The sequence below is a fragment of the Cryptomeria japonica genome, chromosome 6 (assembly GCF_030272615.1).
Source record: "Cryptomeria japonica chromosome 6, Sugi_1.0, whole genome shotgun sequence".
In the NCBI taxonomy this organism is placed as follows: domain Eukaryota; kingdom Viridiplantae; phylum Streptophyta; class Pinopsida; order Cupressales; family Cupressaceae; genus Cryptomeria; species Cryptomeria japonica.
This window is the reverse complement of record NC_081410.1, coordinates 655,968,058-655,995,205: the sequence shown is the minus strand read 5'-3', so window position 1 is coordinate 655,995,205 and position 27,148 is coordinate 655,968,058. Positions and strand designations below refer to the sequence as shown.

Below are 27,148 nucleotides of genomic sequence, written 5' to 3'. Positions count from 1 at the left end.
CTACTATTTCTTTGAATAAGTAGTTGTTAATTCTGCTTATGCATTGTATTTTATAAATGCTGAAATGTTAAGTTTATTATCTGTTACTAACGATGGACTAACACATTGACTTCACGTGTGAGTTGCTCTATGTATATGTCGTCATGTATGTGTGGAAAGTGTATGGGGTGCAAGGAGATGATTTCCCATCACTCACTTCGATGAGACACGGAAAGTCACGATTCTCCTTCACCGGTGTGTTTACCGTGTTTGTATATATAAGTATGCGTGGTTCGATGATGCAGGAATCGCAGGTACAAGGTAACGACTCCACCTGGCTCCACAAGTCTGAGCATACCTAATTAACCCGATGGAAGTGGAGGAGATGGTTCTAAGACCCTAATATCACCCCTAGCCTTGCTCGATTGTGAGCATCGTCAGCGTTTTGTCAACCCTGTCGGATCGCCAAGTAGGCCATCATTCCGACATTGGTATGTGGGTCATGTCTTTATTTTGTTTAAGTTGAATGTTGCGTGTTATGCTTTTTGTGCATTTAATTATTCTCTTCTTGTGTTAGTTAATGAGTAATTATTTATTAATACCGTATGGTTATTAATAATTAATATGTGTCATGTTTATTAAATTGAAATTATGAAAAAATTAAATTATGAGCACTTTTGTGGTTAATTAGATAATCAATTATTCTTTAATTGTTTAGTTAAAGTGATTGTTGAATTATTAGTGGAAATTTATATTTTGTCTTAGAGTATTTGTTTTAATAAAATAAAAGAGAAAGAAAGTTGATTTTTACTTATTAGTTATTAAAATATCTGTTGGCTTTTGTGTTAAAAAAATAATAGAATTTTTAAATATAGTCATGCAAATGTTTTGAATAAAAAATTAGATTTTCAAATTTGATAAAAAAATGAATTTGTGCCCTAAAATAGAGTGAATTGCTTTATAATTTGGTAAAAAATTTCAAATGAGGGATCATTTTCTCATTCTGGGAAAAATTTTCCTCCATGTTGGTTATTGGGGGTTTGGTGTGAATTCTGGCAATTTTGGGAGGATTGGGATGGCTCTTCCTCAAATTTCCTCCAAGAAAGCATTTGCAAGTTGGATGCTTGATTCTTTTGCTTTGTTCTGGTTTTTTTTAAATTCTCTGAGATTGTGTGACTGTCTTGTTTCTTCTTTTGTCTAGTTGAAAGAATTTGTTGTTAGAATTCTCTAATAGCTGGGATTCTATCAAATTTAGTGAAATTGGAAGAAGTTATTCCTTCCCTTTTTGGGTAAAATTGGTTCATGGGGATTTGAAATATCTCAATTTTCTGTTTGGGAAAAATATTGGACTGTGAAATGTCTTTAAAATTTTGGTATTTGAATCTTGGATTCACACTATTAAATTAATATTATGAATGTTTTACCAATAAATTTGTTTGCCAAATGTCTCTACCTTGTTTCTGGGCAGAGGACTAGTGTTTTTGTTGCTGATGGAAACTTCATTCTAAAATTTCTTTTTTGAAATTTTGTTTGGAAAAAAAAAATAATTAAAAAAAATGTAATGTCTTTGTCGAATTTCACAAAGAGTTTTATAAAAAAAAATTAATATTTTAAAAAAATTTAAAAAAAGGGAGATTACGTGGGGGGCCGTGGAGCCCAAACTCCACGTCGTAGGGAGAGGGCACCACAGCTCAACCCACAGTGATGGGGAGAGGGCACCATTGCTATGGTGCCCCCTCACCACAGCCGTGGAGAGTCTAGAGGACTGGTGTTTTTGTTGCAGCAGGAAACTTCATTCTGAAATTTCTTTTTTGAAATTTCACAAAGTTATATTAAAAAAAATTTTAAAAAAGGGAGATTACGTGGGGGGGCGTGGAGCCCAAACACCACGTTGTGGGGAGAGGGCACCAAAGTTGTGGTGCCTCTCTACCCACCGTGGTGGGAAGACGGCACCACTGTTGTGGTGTCCCCTCACCATAGCCGTAGGGGGGAGACTCTCCACGACATGTGGAGGCTCCTCACCCCACACCATGGGGGGAGCTCTCCACTATCGTGGACGCCCCTTTCTCCATGTTGTGGAAAAAAAATTTGGGCAGTGTTGTTTCGTTGTTTTAAAAAAATTATTTCCGCCATGTGCTTTTCGATATTTATTAAAATGTGATATATGTGTGTGTGTGTGTATGTGTCTATATGTATATATAAATTTGTAATTTTAAATTAATTATGAAGTTTAGTGGGATATTGATTTTTAAAATGGTTTTCACATTTCGAATTTAATAAATAAATATATATATAGATATAGATATATATATATATATATATATTGAAATATATATTCATATATGTGTATATATATAATATGTATTTTGGAATTACTAATATGAATTAAATATCAAAGATTGATTCGATGCAATGATAATTTATTTAGTGAAAATAAAGGCTATATGAATAGTCACCAATTAAGTTTAGTCGATATGATTTTTAATTGAAAAGATTTATTTTGGTTTAAATAATGAATTTAGTATTCAAATGTATTTTATTGTTATTTTCATTAATTAGAAATTTGAATGCAAACGGAATTTGTTATAGCCAAATTGACTTAAAAATTTAAAATTGGAAAAGATTTATATTTGTTTTATATGATGGCTTATTTAGTCTACGAGTTGCTTTTATTCTTTTAAAGGGTGTATGGTTTTTAAATCAAGTATTGTGCGAGTCTATTTGGGTGTGTGTTTACTTAAACCCTTTTTATGCGTTGTTCCATTGTGGATTTTCTTATCATGAAGGAGTCAATTCATTGAAAGAGCTGCAATTAGATAACATTAGCTTTTAATTAAATTTTGAGTGATCGTAATGATTCCTTAACATGGATGTGCTTAGAGTGCAAGTGTTCCTTTTGAGTATTTACTCCGATTGGTGGATTTTGGTGTTGATGTGAAAGAGTCATTCTCGTGTTATGTGGGAATGTTGATGAATGCGGGTCTATTGTGCAAGTTGATTTGGTTAAGTTTTGATTGTGGTCGTGCTTGCTTTATTTTGGTTGCGGTCTTGTCTTGTGAATAGACCAGTTGTTCGTTTCACACCTCCAGTTGGTTTAACCTTGGTAGAAGGTTGGTATGACCAATGTTTCTTCAGTTTTGTTTTTGAACTCCTTGTGTTAGTTGGCTTTTGTATTTTGCCTTGGAGTTCCTTGGAGGTTGTGTAGTGTCATAAGAAAGAGTGGCTTCTAAATGGGGGTCGGGGCCCAAAGTGGCTGCCAGGATTACCCCTTGGAAGTTGGGTGATAAGTGATAACTTAATTAATACACTGGGGTTGGGTTTCAAACATTAATCAAGATTAATTGTGCCTCGCTAATGGTTGAGTGCTACTCCAGACTCGAGATGCAGTGAGAAGACTTGGAATGGCAAACCAACTACCTTGTCTTCATGAAAGGTTTGTTGGGTCCGCATGAGTCATGGATGGGGGTCGGAGGTTTGGGAGAGGCTACCAGGATAACCCAGGATGGGGCCAAGGCCTATGGAGGCCTGCCAAGATAACCCATACCAACTATGCAATGACACTCTTCCCTTATGTTCACTAGTGTGTAGTCTTGTGTTGGCTTTGCTTGGAGCACTCTCCTGAGAATCATATTTGTATGCTTACGCCTTGTGAGTACCTGATATACATGTTAGACCATGTGATGCTTTGTTGTGGTTTGCTTGAGGGCCTTACTACTATCTCCTAGCATGGAGGGGTGGTTCCTTTTTGGGCCACATGGTCGGGTGATAGTGCCACTTTCCACTGGGTATTTTGTTCATGCTTTCTTGCGAGGGATTAGCTTTGCAAGTGCTCCAGGTGTATCTCTTGGATTTGCTTCAATCTATTGTACTAGTTGGATCCTCTTTGTTCTCCTCGGATCATATTTTTATCTCTTGGACCTTTGTGGTCGATTGTATCATATGTTTATATGTATGTCTTTACAACAGTTGTAATTTGATGTAATCATTATGTATTATTATGAGACTTGATGTTTTAAGTGCAGTTGTAATATTACGTTATCCTTGCAATGTAAAAACAATGTATTATGAAGAGATTTAGATGATAGGATTGACATCTTTAATTAAATTCATTAATGTAATGTAATTGAATGTTTAATCATAAATGAAACATACAAATGTTAGTGTTATCTCATGCAAGGTATGAATCAATCATTGTTTAGTATAACTAAGTTCCTAATGGTTAAAACTATTTCTTAAATGGATTAATTGTTCTTATGTAATGATTAGTTTAATTAAGTAATTCATGTTGGGAAACCATTTAGGAGTTTGAGTTAAGTCTTCCGTTTGTGCAGCTTCTATTGCAATGTTATTTCATTCGTTTATGTGTTCTATATTGTTTAAAAAATATATATTTTGCAATTTTTTCAAGTGTTTGTAGTTGTATCCTTTAGGGTTTCTTAGCAGGGCATTACATGTACCATTGTTAATTTGTAAGAAAAAATATTTTGGGTTCATACAAAAGGGATAGAAGTTCTAGCTCTGTTGCCTGAAATGTGGAGAGTTCTTTTAAATTTGATGCATCATTACCTCTTTGGTGACATACAACAATGATTCAACAACTTCCTAGTGATGGGGGTTATCTATGGCATTGTAGCCTAAGTGGAATAGAGTAGAAGAGCTCACATTTTGGAGTGAAAGCTCACTTTTGCGCTATTCCTTTACAAGGAATAAACTTTGCCCTAAGGCAAATAAATAAGGATTGTCAAAGAAACAAATATTAGCTTATATTAAAAAACAAGAGGATGTCGACGTGCCAAGTAATAGATCAAAGTCTCTGTCACATCCTTTTGTCAAAAGAAGCTTGCACAAAACCTCCTAGTAGCTTATCGCAACTGGCTAGCACACATCCTTTCATGCCAACACAACCTTCTTCTAAAGTAGAGACTGTAAAAAATGAAGTGAGGGAGATTGCAAATCAGAGCATTGCTTGTTGCATTTATGGTAATGGGCTTCCTGTCAACCTTTTTAGATTACCTTATTGGAAAGATATAATGACAACCCTTCACAATACACCTCTTGATTATGTTAATCCAAGGTAGGAAATGGTGTGAACCACATTATAGGCAAAGGAGAAAGTTTAAATAGAGACATCATTGAGAGTAATCAAGGATACATGGCTTGAAACAAGTGTGTCCATCATTTTTGATGGATGGAATGAATGTAAAAATAGATCATGGATCAATGTTATAGCAATATCCCCTAAAGAAGCGATGCTTTTGAAGATGTATTGTGAGGAGCAAGTAAAAGATGCAAGTTTCATTGCCAATATCCTCATAGAAACCATTGAAATCATGGGGTCTAAAAATGTTGTCCAAGTCATAATGGATTACACTAAAAATTGTAGAGCAGTTGGGTCTATGGTAGAGGATACATATAGTCACATTTTTTGGACATGTGCAATACACTAAAAATTGATATTGCAAAAGATTGGCACAAAAATTGAGTGGATTAAACAAATCTACACAAAGGGCAAGGAGATCTAAATGTTTCTTACTACTCATCATATGTCACAAGGCATCTTCAGGACCACCTCGAAGTCAAAGTTGTCGAAGGTGATTAAAGTTTTGTTTTTAATATATTTTTAATTTTTTTTAAATGTTCATATGTGACATGTATTTTTTAATGCTATGTTAGGTTGTTGAAACTCACTTGTTTTGCATGTCACACAATCGTCTTAAAAGAACTTTGTGAAGTTGTGAGAGGCCCTTGAGTTCTATGGTCATCAACAACTTGTGGAGTGTATGGCGGCAGTCAAGCACAAAAAGAGCCCAAAAAAGTATAAGCATTGGGGCTCATGTGTAAAATGTTTTGAATTTCACTGAGCCCATCATCGACATGATTAGGTATGCTGATATTGATCAGCATTTTTTGGGTAAACTTTATGATGGCATAGACTCCAATATATATATATATATATATATATATATATATATATATATATATATATATATATATATATATATATATATATATATTATACTAATGAACCCAATCCCCTTTTCAAAATTTTGTCGAACCATCGAACCCAAACCCCTTTTCAAAATTTTGTCGAACCATTGAACCAAACTCTCGAACCCAAACCCGAAACTTAGATTATGTTTTGAATTCTTTATTTGTCAACTGTCAGATATCTCATTTAAGAAGCTTTATGCCTTTTCTTAAATAAGCAACAGAGGGGTCAAGTCTATTTCTCACATTATTTACTGCTTTCAGCAATGTAGACATTGAGCAATGATTGTGGCAGAGTTTTCTACACATGGCAGCTAAGTTTTCTACCTGTTCTTGAGAGTTTTCTTGGTTGCTTTCTCTTCTATTTGGGTTATCCTTTCTTGCTAGGCTGCAATTTCTTCTTCCTTTTATGTGGCTGGCCATTACTTTGACCCTTGAACTTTTGTTGTTGCTATTCAACATCTTCCTTGCCAATTAAAGCGTTGCATTACTGTATTCCCTGATCATGTGCCATTCTTGGATGAGCACTTTCAATAGTAGAGGCTGCATGATCTTTTATTGCTGCTTGAGCTTCTTTAACTATGTGGCACTTTTCCATGGCCAATTATCATCCTTGTGGCTACATGACTATTCATTCTTCCTTGGAGGAGACCAATCCATTTATGAGTATGACTGTTCATCATTGGCTGGTGACAAGAGCTGTAAGAGTCTATTGACCAACTTTATTTTCTATTACATGTGAATCTCTGTTGGAAAACTGGTTTTAGAGTTGGGAGATAAAAAAGAGATGAGGAACCCCTGAATGTGAAGAGGGGATTGTATTAAGAAAAATGGTTGTGAAGAAAGCCTTGTTTTGAGATAGTGGAAAGCAAGCTATAGGAGTAGCACCCCTGAATGTGAAAAGGGGATTGTATTAAGAAAAATGGGTGTGAAGAAAGCCTTGTTTTGAGTTAGTAGAAAGCAAGCTATAGGAGTAGCCCAGAGCCACTACAGCATTATGTTATTTTGTTGCAAATCAAAATCAGCTACAGGAAGTTAATAAATTTGTTGTTTTGCATTAAAATTGCTTCCATTGTGCATGGGTAGGTGTGAAGTATGGTGCAGGCTGCTAGACTGGGCAGTTCTAATTAAACCATCTGGATTAGATTGCTCTATCTTTCACCTTAGAAATTTGATCAGACATTCCATATAGAACTATCAGCGTTAAGTAAATATGTTGTAATTCCTTCTCTACGTAGACTCACAATGAGAGACTCTGGCAAAACAATAACTTGTCTCTGGTGTTCTTTAACTTTTTCATGCCACCTTCAGCTGTCTTTTTAAGGATGTGATTTGCTCAGCTTGATCATTAAAAGATTCCTTTGTATACTCATTCATTGAATTTAAAACAGATCCTATCTCCTTTTCTGTCTCTTTCCTTTCTCAGACTCATCCAATAAACTCCTCTTCAATAGTAGCAATTGTTGAATTTTGCAACACAAACCTGCAAAATCAAACAGCAAACAAGAACACCTTCCACAAACGAGAGCAGCAAGAAAGATATGTTATATTACTCAAAAATAAAGATTACAAAATGAAAATTGAAATGCATAAAGACATGCTTTATAGAAAGCAAAAAGATGCCCTAATGTAAATTTAGGAGAGCTACAGAAAAGCATGAAGGAGCTAAATAAAGTTCAACTAAAGTATCACTCAGTGAACTTAAGCTAGAAAAGCATAACTCTCTCTTACAGCAATGATAGGTTGGTCTCCCTTTATGCCTCTTTGTGTGATGACCCTTTTTCACTTCTTCTCAAAGTACTTATACTAGTTCAGGGTCATCTATCAGTACCATGTCTGCATTCTCATGCATTTGTCTTCTTGTTCTTAGTGTCTGAATCCATGTGGGCTGCTCAAAAGTAGACTGCCCGAATGACAGTGCTGAAAATTCAACAATTGGTACAATTTGTTCACTTTGGACCTAGGACCTCTAAAACAGGCAAAAGCGTTGCTTTACAAAAACCCATTTAAAACAGAAAGCAAATAATATTAAAAAATCCCATGAAAAGCAGGGACAAATGATATTCAAGGCTAGTTTTGGCCTTGATGAGAACCAGATAAGTACCCTCAAGAATGCCATGTGTAATAATCAAAGACTAGGTCCATAGAGAGCTTGGAACCTTCATCCACAAACTGATGGTTCAAAATAAATAAGGACCTTCCTTCAAGCCATTTCATTAGCAATTCATTATGAAATGGTTAAGAAACCTTTGATCCACAATCAAACAATTGAAATAATTTCAATCCTCTCATAATAACCAAAAACTTGCCTAATCATGGACATTACAATAATGGCAACAGAAAACTTGCCTAACCATGGACCTTACAATAATGGCAACAGAAAGCACAATCAGCAAAAACAATGTAATGTACCCTTTTATCTGGCCAATAAATATAATTAAATAATTAAAATTAAGTTGTCGAAAATAAATAAAGTTAATGACAACTTATATTAATTATTTATTAAGGTCATTAAATGACTAATGTTATGTCAATGAAGAATTTAAATAATTTAAAATTAAGTTGTTGAAAGTAAATAAAATTGATGACAACTTATTTTAATTATTCAATAAGGCCATTAAGTGACTAATGTTATGTCAATAAGGAATTAGAAAGGGTCACTTTATTATTTCCCTTTGGCTAAAGCTAAAAGTAAGAGGGAAATATGAAAAGAAATTAAAGAAGAATTTGAAAGAAATTATAAGGGAATTTAAAAGATCATCTCCAGGTGGCTATAAATAGGCAATGAGAGGCTCATTTCAATTATGCTTGGTTTATTTCTCATTTCTGTTTGGAGAGCTTTTTGGAGCTATAACCATTGGATGAAAACCCTATTGGTTTGTTGGTTTTGGTAGTGCAACAATCTATCCTAGCTAGTTGCAGGAAATATCATTCAAATATTTCACATGTGCCTTAATAGTGAATTTGCAGAATGTCTTCAAATTTGTAAAGTCTCCACTGGTGATAAATTTGCAGGTGTATGGTTTAATATGGAAAATCTTCATTATAGGTGTAGTGTCCTAAATTGTACTCCCTTTACAATTTTGTCCTCACTTCAGCCCTCACCTTGGCGGTCATCCCCTAAGCCCTAATTGAAGCCCTGATTCTGCTCACACTATGCATTTTACTCAAATTTTTATCATCTGCATTTCCTTCCCCAAGATCCTGGGACTCTAATGTCCAAGACCAGAGCGCCTAGCACCCTAGTCCTCTCCAAAAGGGCCCATTTTGGGGCCTCGTAACGATAGCATGATTAGAGCGAGAACCTAAATCCCGTGTGGGCTCATGTCGGAAAATTAATTTGTTTTTCGACTAGCATGTATAAAAAGAGGTCTGCCCCTCTCATTTTGATAAGCACTAACGAATTCAAGATCTCAATTACATCTAGCAAATTCAAGTGAGCAAGCAATCAGTCTTCTTTCAAGCATTGGAGCAAAAGTAAAGTCAAGATTCAAGCATTGGAGATGACATTCATGTTCTATGTTTTATAAAGACTATCTACATGAAACCTTAATTTCTTGTGAAAGGGGGGGTGGGGGGCAGGGGCGGTGAATCAGTATTCTACAATTTTACCCTTTTAGAGACTGCAATAAATCAAATCATACACAAGAACCACCATCAGAAGAATGACACAAAATTTTCTCATGGAAAAACCCTTTTGAGTAAAAACCACGGCATAAGAGAAATCTATTCACTTCAAGGAAAACACAGGGCTGCAACCCAGATTACAAGAGTGAGCAACAACTCACTAGAAGTCTTCACCTTCCAAGAGCAACAACTCTAAATATCAAAGGCACCAACCTCCATAAAAGAGGCACCAACCTCAAAAAAGGGCTCCAATTTACAAACATAAGAGTTAATTACACCTTTCAGAATATAAACCCACACAGCAAAGACAAAAGCACTCCGAAAACTGTCTCAAAATAGTTCTCCACACAAAAAAAAATCAGAAAATATGAGCATATTATACCCCGATAGCTGTTCACAAGAACACACAGCTTCAGATATTACTTCTGTTGACTGTAAAAAATTTCACTTCAAAAATCTATCAACTCTAGAGACCCAACATATGCGCTAAGCAAATAACATACTGTCCATCTGCCAACTTCATCGCCTCAAAACCAACAACACAGCGTTGTTCTTTTTTGCTTGAAATATATAACATTATAACTCACAACACTCACTTTTAGTTCATATTCTTCCCAGGCCACAATACACAGTGAAAAAGATTATACTTTCACCTCTCAACACACCCAGAAAAATTAGTAGCCGCATACAGAAAAATTTCTTAGCCTATCTATAAAACCCCACAATGACCATCAAAAAAACTTATTCTATAAGGGGCGTCCATGATGGCCATCAAAAAAACTTATTCTATAAGGGGCGTCCATGATGGCCATCAAAAAAACTTATTCTATAAGGGGTGTTACTGCACTAAATAAGCCCACAAGTTTCTTCCACTCAAAAATAGGCAATTCAAAATTCTTTATCAGGTATATCATTCTGCTAGAGTATAGTCACTAAAACAAAAAAAATATATGCCCAGAAAAAGAGAGATTTTATTTTTTACACCAAAAATAAATCGCCGTCTCCACGTCTTTCAAGCAGCCAAAAAAAATAAAGACATGTTTCTTGACTATCAAATAAGTTGTTTTTATTTTTTAATTCATATATTTTAATTCACTATCTTCAGAACTCGACAATACCATTGCACACACACTTAACTGAAAATGAGACGGCGCCATAATGATCATTCCCTTCTAACATGTAACCCATGATATACCCAAAAGGTGCACCGAACTGAAGCAAATTTTATGCACAAACACAGCTCAAATTACCACACTTAATTCATTTCTCTTCATGCGACAGACGTTTTTTTATTTTACTCTGCCCACAAATTCAGAAAGCCGTTTTGAAAAATAATAGCGGGCACATAAAAAAAAATGCACCTCCTTACATTTTTTTTTTAAAAAAAAAATGCTGATCAATACAAATCGTGGCCTGTGCCAAATAAATAAGCACAATGGCACAATTAGACTTCCAAAAGGAAGTAACGCACAATTCAGAAATATTAAAAAGACACCACCACGCACCACTAATTATCATCGAATAACAAAATTGTTGTCTCAAGAAAAATGCAAAGGAGGCTGAGAGACAGGTCCCACCAAAGCATAGTGATGTGGCATAAGAAGCTGATTTAGCTGCTGAAGAAGACAAGTAGGTACACACACTGTCAGCTCAAACAACATTCAAGCAAACAAGCACCTCAAACAAGTAGACAGCTAGTTAGCTGAAGCAAGCTAGCACACAGTCAGCTGGCTCAACCAAGCATTCAAGCAGCTTAAGCTGCTCAAATATAATTCAGCCTTAGACATCAATGACAAATAATCCAACAAAAAAAACTTCATAAAGAGGTATACCATTAGTGTTTCAAACATTTTCAGCATTTCCCTCAAAAGAAAATCATTTCCATTACAACACTTCATTTATATTTCAATTCTATTTCATAGTTAATTCTAAAACCGAGGTTTGACCTAAGGCAAACCCCTATTTCCAACCATTTTCCCTTCTCTACTGTGTGCAAGAACAAGTACAGAGCTGTAATTTTCAGGATCGACATTATTCGCAGAGACAAACAAGCTCCCTTTCGGACGGCAAAAAGTTCGGAGGAACGGAGCGACTAGCATTCTGGTCCCAATAATTTAGGTCAACCTTTTGGGAACAGATCTAAACACTCACATATTTATTATTCAAATCCAAGTTCGTGGCTCCGTTTGACTCTTGTAGCTCACTGTTTATGCATAATTGCTTCAATTTACATAAATTTGCCTTAATTTCAGCATCTTTAATTAAATCAATTCAATTTAAAGGGAAGAAGAGACACATCTAAAACCTCTGATCAAAATCTTGGTCTTTTAGGCCGCTTAGATCTATCAAATTCTATCTTTCCCTAATGTAATGGTCCCTAAGCAAAAATTAGTGGTTTTACTACATCTAAGGGTGAAACCCTAATTTTTCACCCTTTACAATAGGTATCTCGCCTGAATATAATATTTTATGGTCCTAAAAAATTTTAATGGCGATCAATTTACATTTTAAATGTCTAATTTGTTATTGGTGTGAAAGCTATTGGTTGCTTTCATCAAGTGGTGAAAAAGAAAAATAAGAGCATTATTCTTATTGATGATACAATAAAGGAAAATTATAAAGTGCGGCTGTTTGTTCATTGGCAAATAAAGACCATTTCTTTGAAGTAAATATTAAAGTTGCGGGCTGTATATTCATCGAAAGGGAATATGAAGGGAAAAGCTTGTTAGTTGAAATGAAGAACTTGTTTGTATGGATATTCTCCTGAACGCAAGCCCTTGCATAAGTGTGTGAAGGATTATGTTATGGCACAATTTCATTTTGGACTGAGAACTGCTTAGGACAGCGACTTCATAATTTGGCAGTGGCGATCTCAGTTCTTTGCATACTGTGAGTCTCCTGTGCTGTCCGATTTGTATGTAGCCTGAGTTTGGTTGGATATTTTGTGGAGTATACCTCTGAACAGGGAAGGCTGGTATTGGTGATTTCAAGAAGCAATTCTCCTTCCTTTTCCTGGCATGACAGTGATTCTATGCATTGTGTTACCTTCACCTGGAGCGAGTACCATCCTCTGCCTACAGGTTCATTCTTGAAGGTAAAATCGCGGTTAATATTGAAGTGTGTTCAGCATAGGGTATTCAATTTGGCATAGATTATTTGTTTCTGTCGAAGTTTGAAGTTAAAGAAGTTTGTTTGCTACTGCAACCTGTTACATGAATTGAGAGTTTAGTTGCTGAAAGAATCTGTTGAAGGCTCCATCCGTGGATACATTTATCTCTGGATTCTAGATCAAGTCCTTGGGTATATTAATGTCTAGCGCCTCCAAACACAGACATTAACTCTTGCATCAATTTAATTCTGGTTTCTATCAGCTGCTGCCAATAAGGTGCAACTGTTTTCATCAAGATTTTGTTATACATACTTTTGTGTATTTCTGAGCATTATTAAACAGAAGAAATTACATTCATTATAAGACTTCAAGGTTCTGTTACTTCATAATCTCTTTACATACTGAATCTAAATTTCTACACTGCTTATAATCTTGGAATTGGAAATCATAAAATCCTTACAAGCAAACTGTGTGTTTCAAACCTCTGAAGGCAAGAACAGAGAGAAATTTTGTGAAAAATTAGTAGGGGTTTTACAAACAAAAAAGGAGGATATATAAAACAACATTTAAGAAAATACCCAAAAGGCACACAAGACCTTAATGGAACTCAATACAACAACAATACTATTAAACAGAAGAAATTTCATTCATTATAAGACTTCAAGGTTCTGTTACTTCATAATCTCTTTGCATACTGAATCTAAATTTCTACACTGCTTATAATCTTGGAATTGGAAATCATAAAATCCTTACAAGCAAACTGTGTGTTTCAAACCTCTAAAGGCAAGAACAGAGAGAAATTTTGTGAAAAATTAGTAGGGGTTTTACAAACAAAAAAGGAGGATGTATAAAACAACATTTAAGAAAATACCCAAAAGGCACACAAGACCTTAATGGAACTCAATACAACAACAATACTAATAATAGTTGCAATACAATACAATAGAATTGAAAGTGAGCAAAGTAATTTGCAAAGAAAAAAAAAATATACTAACACCACAATTAATTAACAACAAACCCCTTCAGATATTATGAAAAAAGAGCTAACTTGTTGTAATTCAGTATCTGCACCAGGCCATGCCCTGAAAGTAAGATGAGCACTTACTACCAAAATTGCCCAAGCTCATACAAGGTAGTTTTGTTCTTGTGATAACCTAGAGATATAAAGAAAAATTGCAAAACAATAAAGTAAAAATATAACTTTCAATCTAGAAGAAATGCTAGTGCAGTCCAGTCACTTGCAGGGGATGTCCCTATGAAAATGTTGGCGACTACTAAATAATTCAAATAAGGATGCAGGTCAAGCTGCTGAAATGAAAATGTTAAAAATGGAAGTACACAATACAGAAATCCACACCTTCAATAGTGGTATGTGTATATCGTCCAGCAAGTTGTTCGGCGTAATCAAAGAAGTTTCCAACTCCTCGGCAGTGAATTCAACATTTATATTGATAACAGACCGAAAAACCTGCACAAATGTTGGTTATATTAATATTAATAGACAAGTGTGATTAAAATATATACATCACTAACATACTAAAAACCAAAATGGCCAGAACTCAAAAGCATTCAAGGCCATGATTTTAAAGAAAGTTCCTGAGTGGACCTTAGCAGGGAAATCAAGTAAGCTCCCTAAGACCTGTGAAAAAGGCATTTGCAGAGGAAAAAAGTAATTGGATGATGACTCAGAGAGACTTGAACTTGTGACTAGTAAGTGTCAATAGACTGCCATAAAGAAGAAAGATTAAATTACATGTAAAAAAATGAAGCAAGAATGTTAAGTTATGCAGCAATACCATAGGACTCACACTAGATACCAGTGAATAACAAATTGACTGTAACAATGGTATTCAGATGAAATAAATGACCTGAGGCAGGATTGAAGCTTTCAAAGACAAGTAATTCAAGTATCAACATAAACCTGCGGCAAGGTTCAAGCTTTCCTAGATAAATGTGATCAATGTAAACACAGCTTTTATTAAGAACAGAAACAAAGTAACAAGAACTCCAGATGTAGATAAGGCCACAACTTTAAAATGATTGAACTTGAGCAAGGTAGTCAAGTGAAGTAATCAGGGAATGCAAGAACTGTAGAGCAATAAAATAACTCAATGGAATTAAAATATTGTTAACAGTAATTTGCAACTTGACCATCACAGCAGAAATAAGACTAAATAAAAAACCTGCAATGAGGCTGAAGCTATCTTAGATATGCAATCATCATAGATAAAGGTCTTAATTACAAATAGAATCAATGCTTCCAATGTAAATGAGGTCCTAGTTTTTGAACTTTTTAATGCCTGAGGAGAGCTTTCAGGGTACGTAGTCAAAGTAATTGAGTTAAATGGGTAACATAATGACTAGACTTGGAACGATAAGCAAACCAGTGTTTCTCCAAGCTTTGAGGATGGAAGTAGAGCAAATATTTTCCTAAATTTTGGGGGCGGCAGGGTACAAATATATTTCAGTTGCCTGTCCAGGTCAGGTAAACAGATACAGCCAAAAATAAAGGGTTCTCTATTTGTTTTGGGTTCATCCGTACAAAAAACATATAACAATCATAAAATTATACATAATACCACCTAGCATCATAAAATAAACAAAACCATCATAAAAATTAAAAATTATGACTTCAATGTCAATTTATCAAACTCAAATGTCATGATAAGTATACATCATTCAATATTAAAATAATAAAACATGTAAAAAATGGGATAACAACAACACCGCAGTGACAAGGAGATGGGATTGACCAGCTAAAACAAATTGTGCACCCATTTCATTTGGCAGCTTTTTCATCTCCTGAGGGGCCTACTCTCAATACATCTCTATAAATTAAATATGTGGCTTCTCGTTTTTCCTTCATAATTACTATTGTTTATGTTATACCATTAGTGGGAAGAGGTGCCTGAGCTAAGTTTGTTTTTGACAATAATAACATAGCCAATTGTGCAATTATCAAACAGTATATTTGCATACTCCAATATAAAATGACACTGTATCCCAAGGGCCATTTGGTAGCATAAATAATAACATAGCCAATTGTGCGATTATCAAACAGTATATTTGCACACTGCAAGATGATATGACACTGTATCCCAAGGGCCATTTGGTAGCATAACTAAACAAAAACAGAAGAAGATAAAACAGGAGATTCCATTGTAATATGCCAACAGAACAACACAATCCTTCACCTTTACAGAACCACTTCTCAATGCTAGCAAGCACACCCTAACAATCAATATGTATATTTCTCTCATCTACAGCCCAATCAAAAGAGGAATAAAATTAAAATTAAAATTGATAAAATTTGGCTTTTCCAGGCGGGTTTGCTTGGGTTCTTTACGTTTGCTGAGGTTTGTTCTGGGCAGATCCAGACCTATTTGACAGGACCCTGAAAAACTCCCAAGTGTTTCAAATCAGATGTAATGTCCCCACTTTGAAATATAATTTAATAATGAATGATAATAATAAAATTAAAATACAAAAGAATAAAAATATAAAAGAATATAATTAAAATTTGATTAAAGTTAATGAATGGTCAAAAGGAATGAAATGATAACTTGCGACTCCCTCAAACGTGAGATATAAAAGGAAGAAGAGAACCTCATTTGAGGAGGGAGATAATGTAGAAATCAGAAGTGCACATCTGATTTAAAGAAGAAGTGCACATCTGATTATGAAAGGTTATGTCCCTTTCAAAGGGCAGAAATAATGAAGAGTTGCACTTTTTCAAAGGGCGCTAATGGTGAAAGGGTGTCTCTCTTGCCAAAGGGCATGCATGATGAAAAGGTGGGACTTCTCCCTCACATTAAGAGATATAAAGTAATCAAAGCATCCAGTAACATCACCATGGATCAGATCAGATCAAAACTGCTATTAAGTTACAAGCAGTAACATCCTTGTTCTTGGTGGTATGCATGGGGATGTGTTTAATAAGTATGCTTAATATATGAAGCCCAATAACATTCTCATACAAAATTAAATAGTAATATTAATATGGACTGCAATATGTATGACAGACATACTTAATTTCATATATATATTCATAATACATAAGAAATTAGTATGCTCATACAAAATTAAATAGTAATATTAGTATGGACTGCAATATGTATGACAGACATACTTAATTTCATATATATATTCATAATACATAAGAAATCCGTATGCTTATAGTCTAAATATGTTATTACTGCCAGTATTTAAGAAGATGGGAATGAGATGTTCCAAAGAGGGGCAGTCTAAATCCAAGCAATAGGTTAAGTCTCAAGATAGGGTGGGGATCATCGACCCATAAGCCTTGAGGGTATAGACCCAAGATAGGTAAGGGCTTGGATCTGTAAACTTTGAGGGAACCTATTGTAGTTGGTCTCTAAGCGCTTTGGTAACATACATAGACCCTTCTCCCTTAAAACTGAAGTAGTAGCAGGGTTTGATATCTATATTAAGAAATATGAATAATGAATTTAATTATCTAATGAGGAAGATAAATAAGCCCTTCTTAATAACTAATAAGTTGAAGAATATCAATGACTGGTTCTCATGATTAGTCTCTCAATCAATTTTAGTATATTGAAATAGGTAAATTATGTTAATCAGGTAGGGGACATTACATCAGAATCTGGGCCAGCTTCAAATCAGACCCAGATATGGCTAGGTTTTCTGATGAACTGGTAACTTAGGGAGTTATATGTAATATATATAACCCTAATATACACAAAATGTACAAACTAATTAATAAGTACAGAATTGAGTACACACTACACTGCCGATAAGTTATAACAGTGTTGATTGTCAAGTCATAAATCTCCACTGACCCTTCCCTCCACTGTCTGATAAAAAGGACCATTCTAAAAAAGACGGGTTTCAATAAGCTCAATTCATTCGAACCCTTACTGAGTTAATGAGCTGTAAACTCCTGATCAGCCCTTCTGTCACATACTGCCAGTAGAGTTTACATAAAATAAAAATGGGCAGTCCCCATTTAACAAAATTTCAATGGAAAAGGTCTTCAACAAAGGGAAAATTCCATGATACCATCTACATACCCACATGCTTTTGAGTTTTTTCAATTGTATTGAGGCACACAATGGGGGTTGGATTCCTGCAAAGAGACGGTCAATGGGTATTGGAATGTTGTGAAGAAGGGGGGATTTGAGGCCCGTTTAACAATTACACTGCAGTTTTAAGGCTAAGATATTTCTGGTTTCTAGAGTTTTTAGAATTTTGAGGCCACTTTTTTGGCTGTGTTATTTGATGCCCTTGATGGATGTCCCAGCATCCTAGGGCATCAGAGGGATGTCGAGGACAGCCTAACATCCTCCCAGAGTCCCCATAAATGGGCAACATCACAAGGAATGTCACCAACATTTGGGAGACGTACCCTCCAAAATCTGCAAAAGAATAGGCATGTATAAGAACATTCTGTCCCTGTCCACCATCCCCAAAACGTTTTAAAAACCTCAGGTAAACACTGGAATAGAAAGAATTTAAATAGACTGACTTCTGCTTGTGCAGTGCATATGTATGTGTCCAGTTCCAATAGTAACTGAGACTTAATATTAAAAATGGGCCAATGCTTGTGTGGATCTGAACAGGATAAGCAGTTTAGAGTTACCTAATGACTAGGTGGGCCTCAAACTCATAATCAGTGAGTGGAAATTCACTGCCATATTGAAATTTATATTTATTCAAATTCATATATGAGAACTAATTTGCATGTCCATCCTTGAAAGTAGATCAGGCCCTAATTTTTGAACTTTTCAAGAAAAAGTCTTAGCACAGCTTGATTAGTATAGGTAGGTAATTGTTAATTCAAGTAATAAAGCAATATGGAAAAATAAAGTTATAAAAAGCTGCTAAAAATGCAATGGTTAGTGGTAAGATGAGTGTGAAGGTGAATAGGGTTTGTAGTACATGGCCACATAGCAGTTGCTTTTGGCGTGATGACAGAGAAGCAGACAGACGAGGCGAAGCCTCAATCACAAAGGCCAACTTTGTTTCCAGTTCTTGTACAGCTGTGGATGGTTTGATCCTATGTCACAAGGTTTGTGTTTGTATTCGAGTTCGACAAAGATAAAATTTCAGAACAAATTCATCAACTGATAAAAATTGGGGAAAATTCGTGATGAAATTCAAATAACATAAATCTAGTATTGAAGTTCAAATATATTATATTAAAACTAAAAATATTAAAATTAAATATAACATATTGAATTTGAAATAATGAAATAAATAAATATGAATCTAGTTTGGAACAAGGTCGCAGAACCCTCTCTCTCATTGTTGGATAAGAAAATGCCTTGTTTAATTTGGGTCAATTGAGGATCATGAATTTGTGTGAGAAAAGGCCCTTGGTTCTTTGAAAGGTTGGTGTCTTTGTAAGCACTTGGACATCTTTTTTGGATCCTGCTGTTGCCCTTATCACAAAGTTCCTAATGTGGATTTGTCTGTATAACCACCATTTGGTTATGAGAAATTCTGTTTTGACTGAACGCGTAGAAGAAAAGGTGAGCAATTTGTTATTCCCGAAGGATTTTGTCCTCTCAAGGTTACTGGACTCAATTTGTGAACTTTGAGGGACTGCTTCTCAGGTGTTTTTCTGCCAACAGTTGGGGCACAATATAACAGTGTCCTCCTAAGAATTACTTGGGTTCTCGTGTTGTCTGTTTTCAGAAATATTGTAGTTCAGATGTAGATTTTGTTTGGAAAACCATGGCACTTCTGACTAAATATATGTTCATTCTTCTCCACTCCTTATCAAGGTGGAGGGAAGTCAGCTTGGTAGGAGACTCTCAAAGAGTGGAGATGATTTTGATCAGCTTGAGATTTCAGTTCCACCAGATGCAGAGGGCAGCTTTTAGAAGGTTATTGATGAAGGGGATTTGCATTATTTGCAGGATTCACAGAATTTGAAGAATGTGGACTTCCAGGATTTTAGGAAAAAGGAAGATCAGTTTGCATCCACAGACATTTTAACCATCTCTCAGAGAGAATGTAAGAAGCCAAAGCTAATTGTGGGCCTGCAGAAAAACGTAGACTAAGGAAATCAGAAGCAGAGAGGTTGTGTTTGGAAGCCAAGGATGCAATTGGTGATGAATATCATTGAACAGTGGGGGCTCTTCTTTCTCATAAGGGAACAAGGTTACTTCCAACACATTATTGATTTTTTATTCTTCAATGAAGAAATGCTGAGTATTTGATGATTAGCATTAGAAGACTTGAATATCTTATTATCTTTCAGTTTGTTAGGTTTTTCTTTAGATAAAATTTTCCTTTTTCAGAGTGCCTCTCTTTAGTTTCAATTTTGAATGTTTGTATCTCACATTTTTGTTGTCATGGGCAAGAGCACCAATAGACTCCCATCACTTACAAATCAAAAAAAAAATCTTTATACCCTTGAGCTCTCTTTATCATCCTGATGATGGATCACAGAGTGTGATCCGAAACGTTGATGCAAAAAAATTCTTTACACAATCGAATCCAGAAACAACTACATTAATTCGTTATGGATTGTGGAAACTTGATAACATTAAAACAAATCTTGTTTGGTGAAGAATTATGTTGAGTCTTTGATGAAGGGCATTGGAAGAATAAAAGATTTGAATGTTTATCATCTTTTAGTTTGTTAGGTTTCTCTTCAGGATGAACAGTTTTGGGTGTACGTATCTCATATTTCTTTTGTCATGGGCAAGGGCCTCCTTAGACTCTCCCTCACTTACAAATCAAAATATATAGAGAGAATCAAAGATTAATGTAATGACTGAGTGTGACATAAACTTGTGACCAGCAAGTGGCAACTACATTCAACAACGTAATTAATACTGCATTGTAATGATTATAAAAGAAATGAATCGCATAAGTTTAATGAACTATTGTAGAATATGGGGGGCTCTAATTTTCAAAATTGTCAAGTGACAATGCTTAAGTGGCTCTGAACAGAGTTCAAGTGAAGTTATTTGAGTAAGAAAATAATATGAAGTTCAAAATGATTTAGTGGAACTTTAAATAGTAATTGACTGATTGACAATTAATCATTAAAAAATGTAATTAAATTGAACATACAAGAATTATTTTACTTATTTCCAACAGGGGTTGAATCTCTGTTAGACAATGTCATCTATAAAGACAAATCATACCAGGGATCCAAAGACAAATGAGGGCCCAACAATCAAAATTGCTAAAGATAAAGGCAGAAGGGGCATTAGAAAATTAAGCAGGTAATGTAATTAAGATAGCCAAATAAAATAATTATGGTAAGCGAGAAGAAGAATGTAATGACTGGGTGATTATTTGACGCATGCCTGGTAAATGATACTCGGGCATAACTTTGGAAATAAATTGAGATTGAAAAAATGGACTTATATATGTCCCACAGGCCATGGTATACTGGTCATTGATGTCCTAATTTTTTTAATTGTGAGAGAAAATACCTAATTGAATTCAGGCAGAGTAGTAATGTCCAGTAATTATGTTCAAAAAGTAATATATTGTAATGTAATGATTTATTGGGGTGCAATCTCATGATCATTGACTAGGAATTGGCAATTATCTGCATAATGGAGTTTAGACTAAATTAAATTGAATCTAAGAATATCCCTTAAGTCCAACGGGTCATGATTGGTCATATGCAGAGCAGGCAAACGAAGACATCGGGGTAGGCAAGTAATACAGAGTAATCCACTGTCTCAATAAAACTGGAACTAATGGCCAGGATATTGCAGTTGACAGCAACATTAGGACTAAGATTTAATACATCTAAGGAATTAAAATTGACTTCAGCATGTCCGGTCGGCCATGGTTTAGGTTAAGGCAAAGCAATCGCCATGATGGTAACCAAATGTGAAAAAATGTTCCTCGCGTCAATTTGATTGCAGTAAATCAATCCAATTATAAAGATGATCTAAGCCTCATAATATATTCAGTGGGGTGAGTGGCAGGTGAGCATGAAAAGAATTTGTCACAGAATTACTGAACATCAAGATCTTTGTGCCTGGTTTTTCCACAAGCTATTCTAGTCTCAATTAAAGAATGTGGAAGCTTAAAGTCTCTAATCCCTACATGTCTTTACCAAAAGAGAAGGAATATTAACGTACATGGAAGAAATTGAGAACAGAGGCCAATTCCCACATGTTGCGAAGCAGCCATCGGCGCCTGTGAGGAGGAGGAGGAGGAGTCGTCAAAACTGTAAAGAAATCCCTGTCTTCACTGTTACTTTTGCGGGGGGTGGGGCGTTCCACAGTTGGTGCGAGGGGAGCCAAACGTGCAGATGTCTTGGCAGTGCAAGCCCGTGCCAGGCGCCGCTTCCTATCCTGCTGCTGCTGGTCTTCTGCATGGGACAGGCCTCCACCTCCTCCGTCCAACATAATCATCACACACCAACAAACCCTCTTATTAGCCTGCCAGAGTGTGTTATAGCGGTGAATTGATGTGAGTTTATTGCAACTAGACCAAGTTCAACTTAAGCTAGAAATTCTCTGCACTGCTCTCTAGCGGTAAATTGGTGGGACTTTAATGCCGCTGGTCCGAGTTTAACTCTCAGCTAGAGATCCTCTAGACAGTCTCTAACGGTAAATTAGAGGAATTTACCACCGCCGGTCCAAGTTTGATTCGCAGCAAGAATACCTTCGGTGGAAAATTGATGGAGCTTATCACAGGTGGTCCAAGTTCAATTCTCTGCTACCAATCTTCTAACAGTAAATTACTGGGAGTTTATCACCTTTGATCAATTTTTTATTCTCAGCTAGGAATCCTACAGCAGAAAATCGGTGGAGTTTATCATACGTAGCCCAAGTTCAATTCTCTGCAACCAATATTCTAGCAATAAATTCTGGGAGTTTATCACCGCTAATCAATTTTTGATTCTCGGCTAGAAATCCTACAGCAGAAAACTGGTGGACATGTAAAGCTGCTCATCCAAATTTGATTCTCAGCTATAAATCCTCTAGCAGTAATTGGTGGGAGATTATCATCACTTCTATTCTCAGCTATAAATCATTGATGCCCAAATTTTGTAAGAGTTAATTACCTCTAGTCCAGAGTTCAATCCTCGACTAAAATCCTCACACCATCGTAGCCCTGGAATTCTTCCCCGCCACAAAAATCTAGTGCAAAAGCAAAACCTTATATCTTCCAATTCTTACAAACCGGATCACAATAGCCTCGGTTTCGACAATGTCTTTTATCCGCAAACCCTCTTGCAATAATTTATAGACTCTGGAAACCTAGAAATCTTTAACAAAGACCAATAATATTCGGCATTGTAAAGGCTTACCACCACTGGCTCAGGTTCGACTCTCCGGGTCGCTTGCAGGCTGCGAATCTTCAGAATATTCGTCTAACCGAAATAAAACCCTAAGAATCCCTGTCCGGATATTAAAAGCCGAATCACAACAATTAGCTTGTTTCGAAATCCTCGCTCTATATTTTCGGCACAAACCCTCTCATAACAATTTACGAACTCCCGAGGCACAAAATCTTCAACACAGAACGACGACGAAGACGAAAACGATATTCTGCATTGCTACCTGTAAATCCTTCACAGAATTAATTTAAAAACTTGACATGAAGAATATTCTGCGCTTGAACAGAACCTGCTGACCAATTTGGCCTCCTTAGACTTAACTTTTTAACTCTATCTTATCTCATCTGAAAGGGGGTGAAGACGCAGGTCAAGAGATCGAATCGCGGCAAAAGCGTGGGCTGTATAAAAGAGGCACAGACGCGACCGTTTCTTTCATAATTTGGCAGTGTATAGACATGGTCATTGCAGAGAAGAAAAAGACATTAGAGAACCTAACTCATCCGTCCGCCGCGAGAGCAATATTTTAACCCTAGTTAGCTGCCTCTCTTGGCTTACGGTTTTGCCTCGGTCTATGTGCCTCCACCAAATGTAACAAGTGATTAAACTTTCCTCTTGTTTGAGATAGGTAGTTCTTTTGGGGGTTGAGAAAGGGTTACTAGTCTAGCTGGTTAATTTTGAGAATTTGGAGTGTTGGGTTAGGGAGAAAGAAACAATAGTATATCAATTAGTTCAACTCCGTTTATGATCATCTTCAAAAAGTCTACATAGGAGTAATATATCATGGAGAGCTAAAATTATTATTGTTCGTTGTAGAATCAACTCTCATCAACTTCAATGCGAGATCGGGCAGTGGAAAAGGCCAAAAGAGATTTAGGAAGAAAGAGTTTGCACATTTTGCAACTCCGGGAGTGTGGAAACCGAAAAGCATTTTATCTTAGAGTGTGATGCACTTAAAGACAATAGGGATAAGTTTGTCAATATCTTAACCGCTAGCATGATGTATAGTTTATTCAACGAGGAGTATATCAAGAAGCTGGGAGCACTCATCATCAACTTGCATAGGCAAAGAACTGATCTGCAAAAATCGGTTTTGATTGGACAGGTTGTCCCATAGGCTATCCTTAGCCTCATGGACGTTAAAATTTCTTTCTTTCTTTCTTTCCTGTACCGTAATATATTATCAATTTTTTATTAGGAGTTTGTTGGTTAAGAAATAGTTGTTGTACATCTTACATTATGTTTTTTAATGTTTAATTTATTATCATGTGTGTAGTGCATCTAAGGGTGTCTAGAGGTGCATGCATCACTCTACATCACTAGGAGTTAATATTTTTGGGATCACTTTATGTGTTCAATGTGAAATGAAAAAGTATTGAATGAATGAAGGAATTTTAATGATGTCAATGAGACCTAATTTTAATGATGTCCACGAGACCTTGCAATGCAAAGGATCAAAAGCATCAACATTAACCTATTTTCATATTTCTTTCTATGTTGGCTCTTCTATTATGAATATTGATCAAGAAGCTTGCTAGCTTGTGAAGTCTTGACTCCTCAAAAAGCTTGTTTAGGCTATCCACCTTCAAAGTATTTTTAAACTACTTACAGATATCCTTGTACACTGCACACTCAATGATGAAGTACCATTTGAATATTTAATTTAATATTGGGGAAAGTTATTTGATAAAGTACTCAATATTAAATGAGAGGTTGATAATTTTGTAATCTCGTGGTATTAGTCACATGGTTTTATGTAATACCACTTAGTGGTTTTATGTGAGCTTGGTTCTATAAAAGCAAACACAAAGGTAGTTGTCTAAGGTTGGCTAGTTAGCCATTTTGGCTACGAGGTTGACAGCATCTCTTGTTTAGCATTTGTCCTATTTGGGCAAATTTGAAAAAAAAAACGACAAAAAAAAATTGCTCGTTACCCAATCCTACGACCATATGGACAGAAAGGTGAATAAATATTTTTTACTACTTAACGAAAAAAATATCTATAGCTCTTTATGAAAAAGCACTCATGAGATCTGCAAACCTTATATCCCATATCCCATACCCTTGCCAATGTATATGTATATATATGCATATGTACACACACACACACACACACACACACACACACACACACACACACACACACATAGACACATACATGTGCACATGCACGCATGTGTGTTTAAAAAAGTATTACATACATACGCACATACACGTATGTGTGTGTGTGTGTGTGTGTGTGTGTGTGTGTGTGTGTGTGTGTATATATATACCCAATCCTACGACCATATGGACAGAAAGGTGAATAAATATTTTTTACTACTTAACGAAAAAAAATATCTATAGCTCTTTATAAAAAAGCACTCATGAGATCTGCAAACCTTATATCCCATATCCCATACCCTTGCCAATGTATATGCACACACACACACACACACACACACACACACACACACACACACACACACACACACACACACACACACACACACACACACACATACATGTGCACATGCACACATGTGTGTTTAAAAATGTATTACACACATACACGTATGTGTGTGTGTGTGTGTGTATATATATATAGAGAGAGAGACACATACATGTGCACATGCACGCGTGTGTGTTTAAAAAAGTATTACATACATACACACATACACGTATGTGTATATATACATATATGTACATATATATACATATAAGTACATGTATATGTACATATATATGTATATACACATGTACATACATGTATATGTACATGTACATGTACATATACATATACATATACATATTGTTGACGTGTATTTTGTACACAATCAAACACAAAATAAAATACCCAAGGGTACCTTATCCTCTCTTGAATAAAGCCTCTGATTGCTGAAGATGTCACAAAAAAGGATCAATCAGGATGACTCCAAGGTTCTTCGATGTAGGGTCTCTACATGTGGATAAGCACCAGTGGTCGTTGTGAATGTTGTTTCATCAAGGGGCCTTACGTTTCCGAATTATAGGAACAGAATTTCCTAAAACTAACAAGTTCTCAAAAAGATCAAAAGGTAGGGTTTGCAAGAGATGAATTCTAATCTAATCCTAAGAATGACTTAATGTAGGCTAGACTTGGTAAGATTCTACCAATTTCAGTATTGCCAAGGGATAACAACTCAACTGAAATTGATGCGATCTTCTAAGGTGTTTAATGATTTTCAAATCATCAAGAATTATAGATACTATCATAAAGATACATATCAATAGTTCAATAATGATTGAAGGTTCAAGCAATCCAGTATGTGCTTGTCATCTTCGAAAACCTGAAAATTGGTGATGTTGTCTGGGACTGAAGGTACTGAGGTGAGCTCTACTGTGAACCTCTTCAATCCTTCCATTGCTAATGGTATCAAAGAGCTAGCGGCCTGTGCAAGGGAATTAGCCACTTGATTCTGATGCCTGTATATGGATTCGATGTTGAAGGCCTCGAAACTGTCGATGAGGTCCCAAACTCGATTTCGGTATCTAGTCAACCTTTTGTCATGGTAGACATACTGCCTTCTGATTTGTCTTATAGCTATTTTTGAATCTCCATATACTTGTAGTATTTTTGCTTTCTTTTTGATAGCCATCAATAATCCATGAATCAAGGATTCATATTCAACTACGTTGTTGGTGCAAGGAAATTGTAATCTATGAGCGGCAAGGTAAGTTTCTCCTGTCGGGCTAATTAATTCATAGCCTGCTCCAGATCCTTGTTTGGACTTAGATCCATCGAACCTTAATGTCCATATTACATTCTCTTGGTCTTTCGTTCCTCGGTCCTCCTGGCCTTCGGTTGATGTGTCGGATAGACTTTCATCTTCTGAGGAGCTTTCAACTTCTGAATCTTGAATTTCTTCTACAATCAATGTCTGTGGGACTCTTTTGTATACTTGTTCGAATGCGGTCTGGCACAAAGCACAGGATAGTTCTGAATGGACGGCATTATGTATCCTACACCAGTTGGGAAGGAGTAGATCTCGGATGGATGCCAAGTTACCAAGTTGCACACTTTGTTGTATGTGTCTATGTACGAACTTTTTGAAATTCTCAAACATTCCATCATCTTCTTGATCGGATCCTTGGTCACTTTCCACAACAATTTCTATAGATTC

The 27,148-nt window shown here is 35.7% G+C and overlaps 1 protein-coding gene across 1 annotated transcript in view; it reads right to left on the bottom strand.

Moving 5' to 3' along the window:
* The window catches only part of LOC131033201 (DDT domain-containing protein DDR4), a 43,540-nt gene extending 19,992 nt beyond the window's left edge, over positions 1 to 23,548 (bottom strand). The window contains exons 1-2 of the mRNA XM_057964358.2: positions 21,802 to 23,548; positions 14,061 to 14,171 (exon numbers count right to left, since the gene is read on the bottom strand). Coding sequence (XP_057820341.2) covers positions 14,061 to 14,171; positions 21,802 to 22,077 — 387 coding nt within the window. The 5' untranslated portion in view covers positions 22,078 to 23,548. The remainder of the gene's footprint in view (positions 1 to 14,060; positions 14,172 to 21,801) is intronic.
* Between the last annotated feature and the right edge of the window lie 3,600 nt (positions 23,549 to 27,148).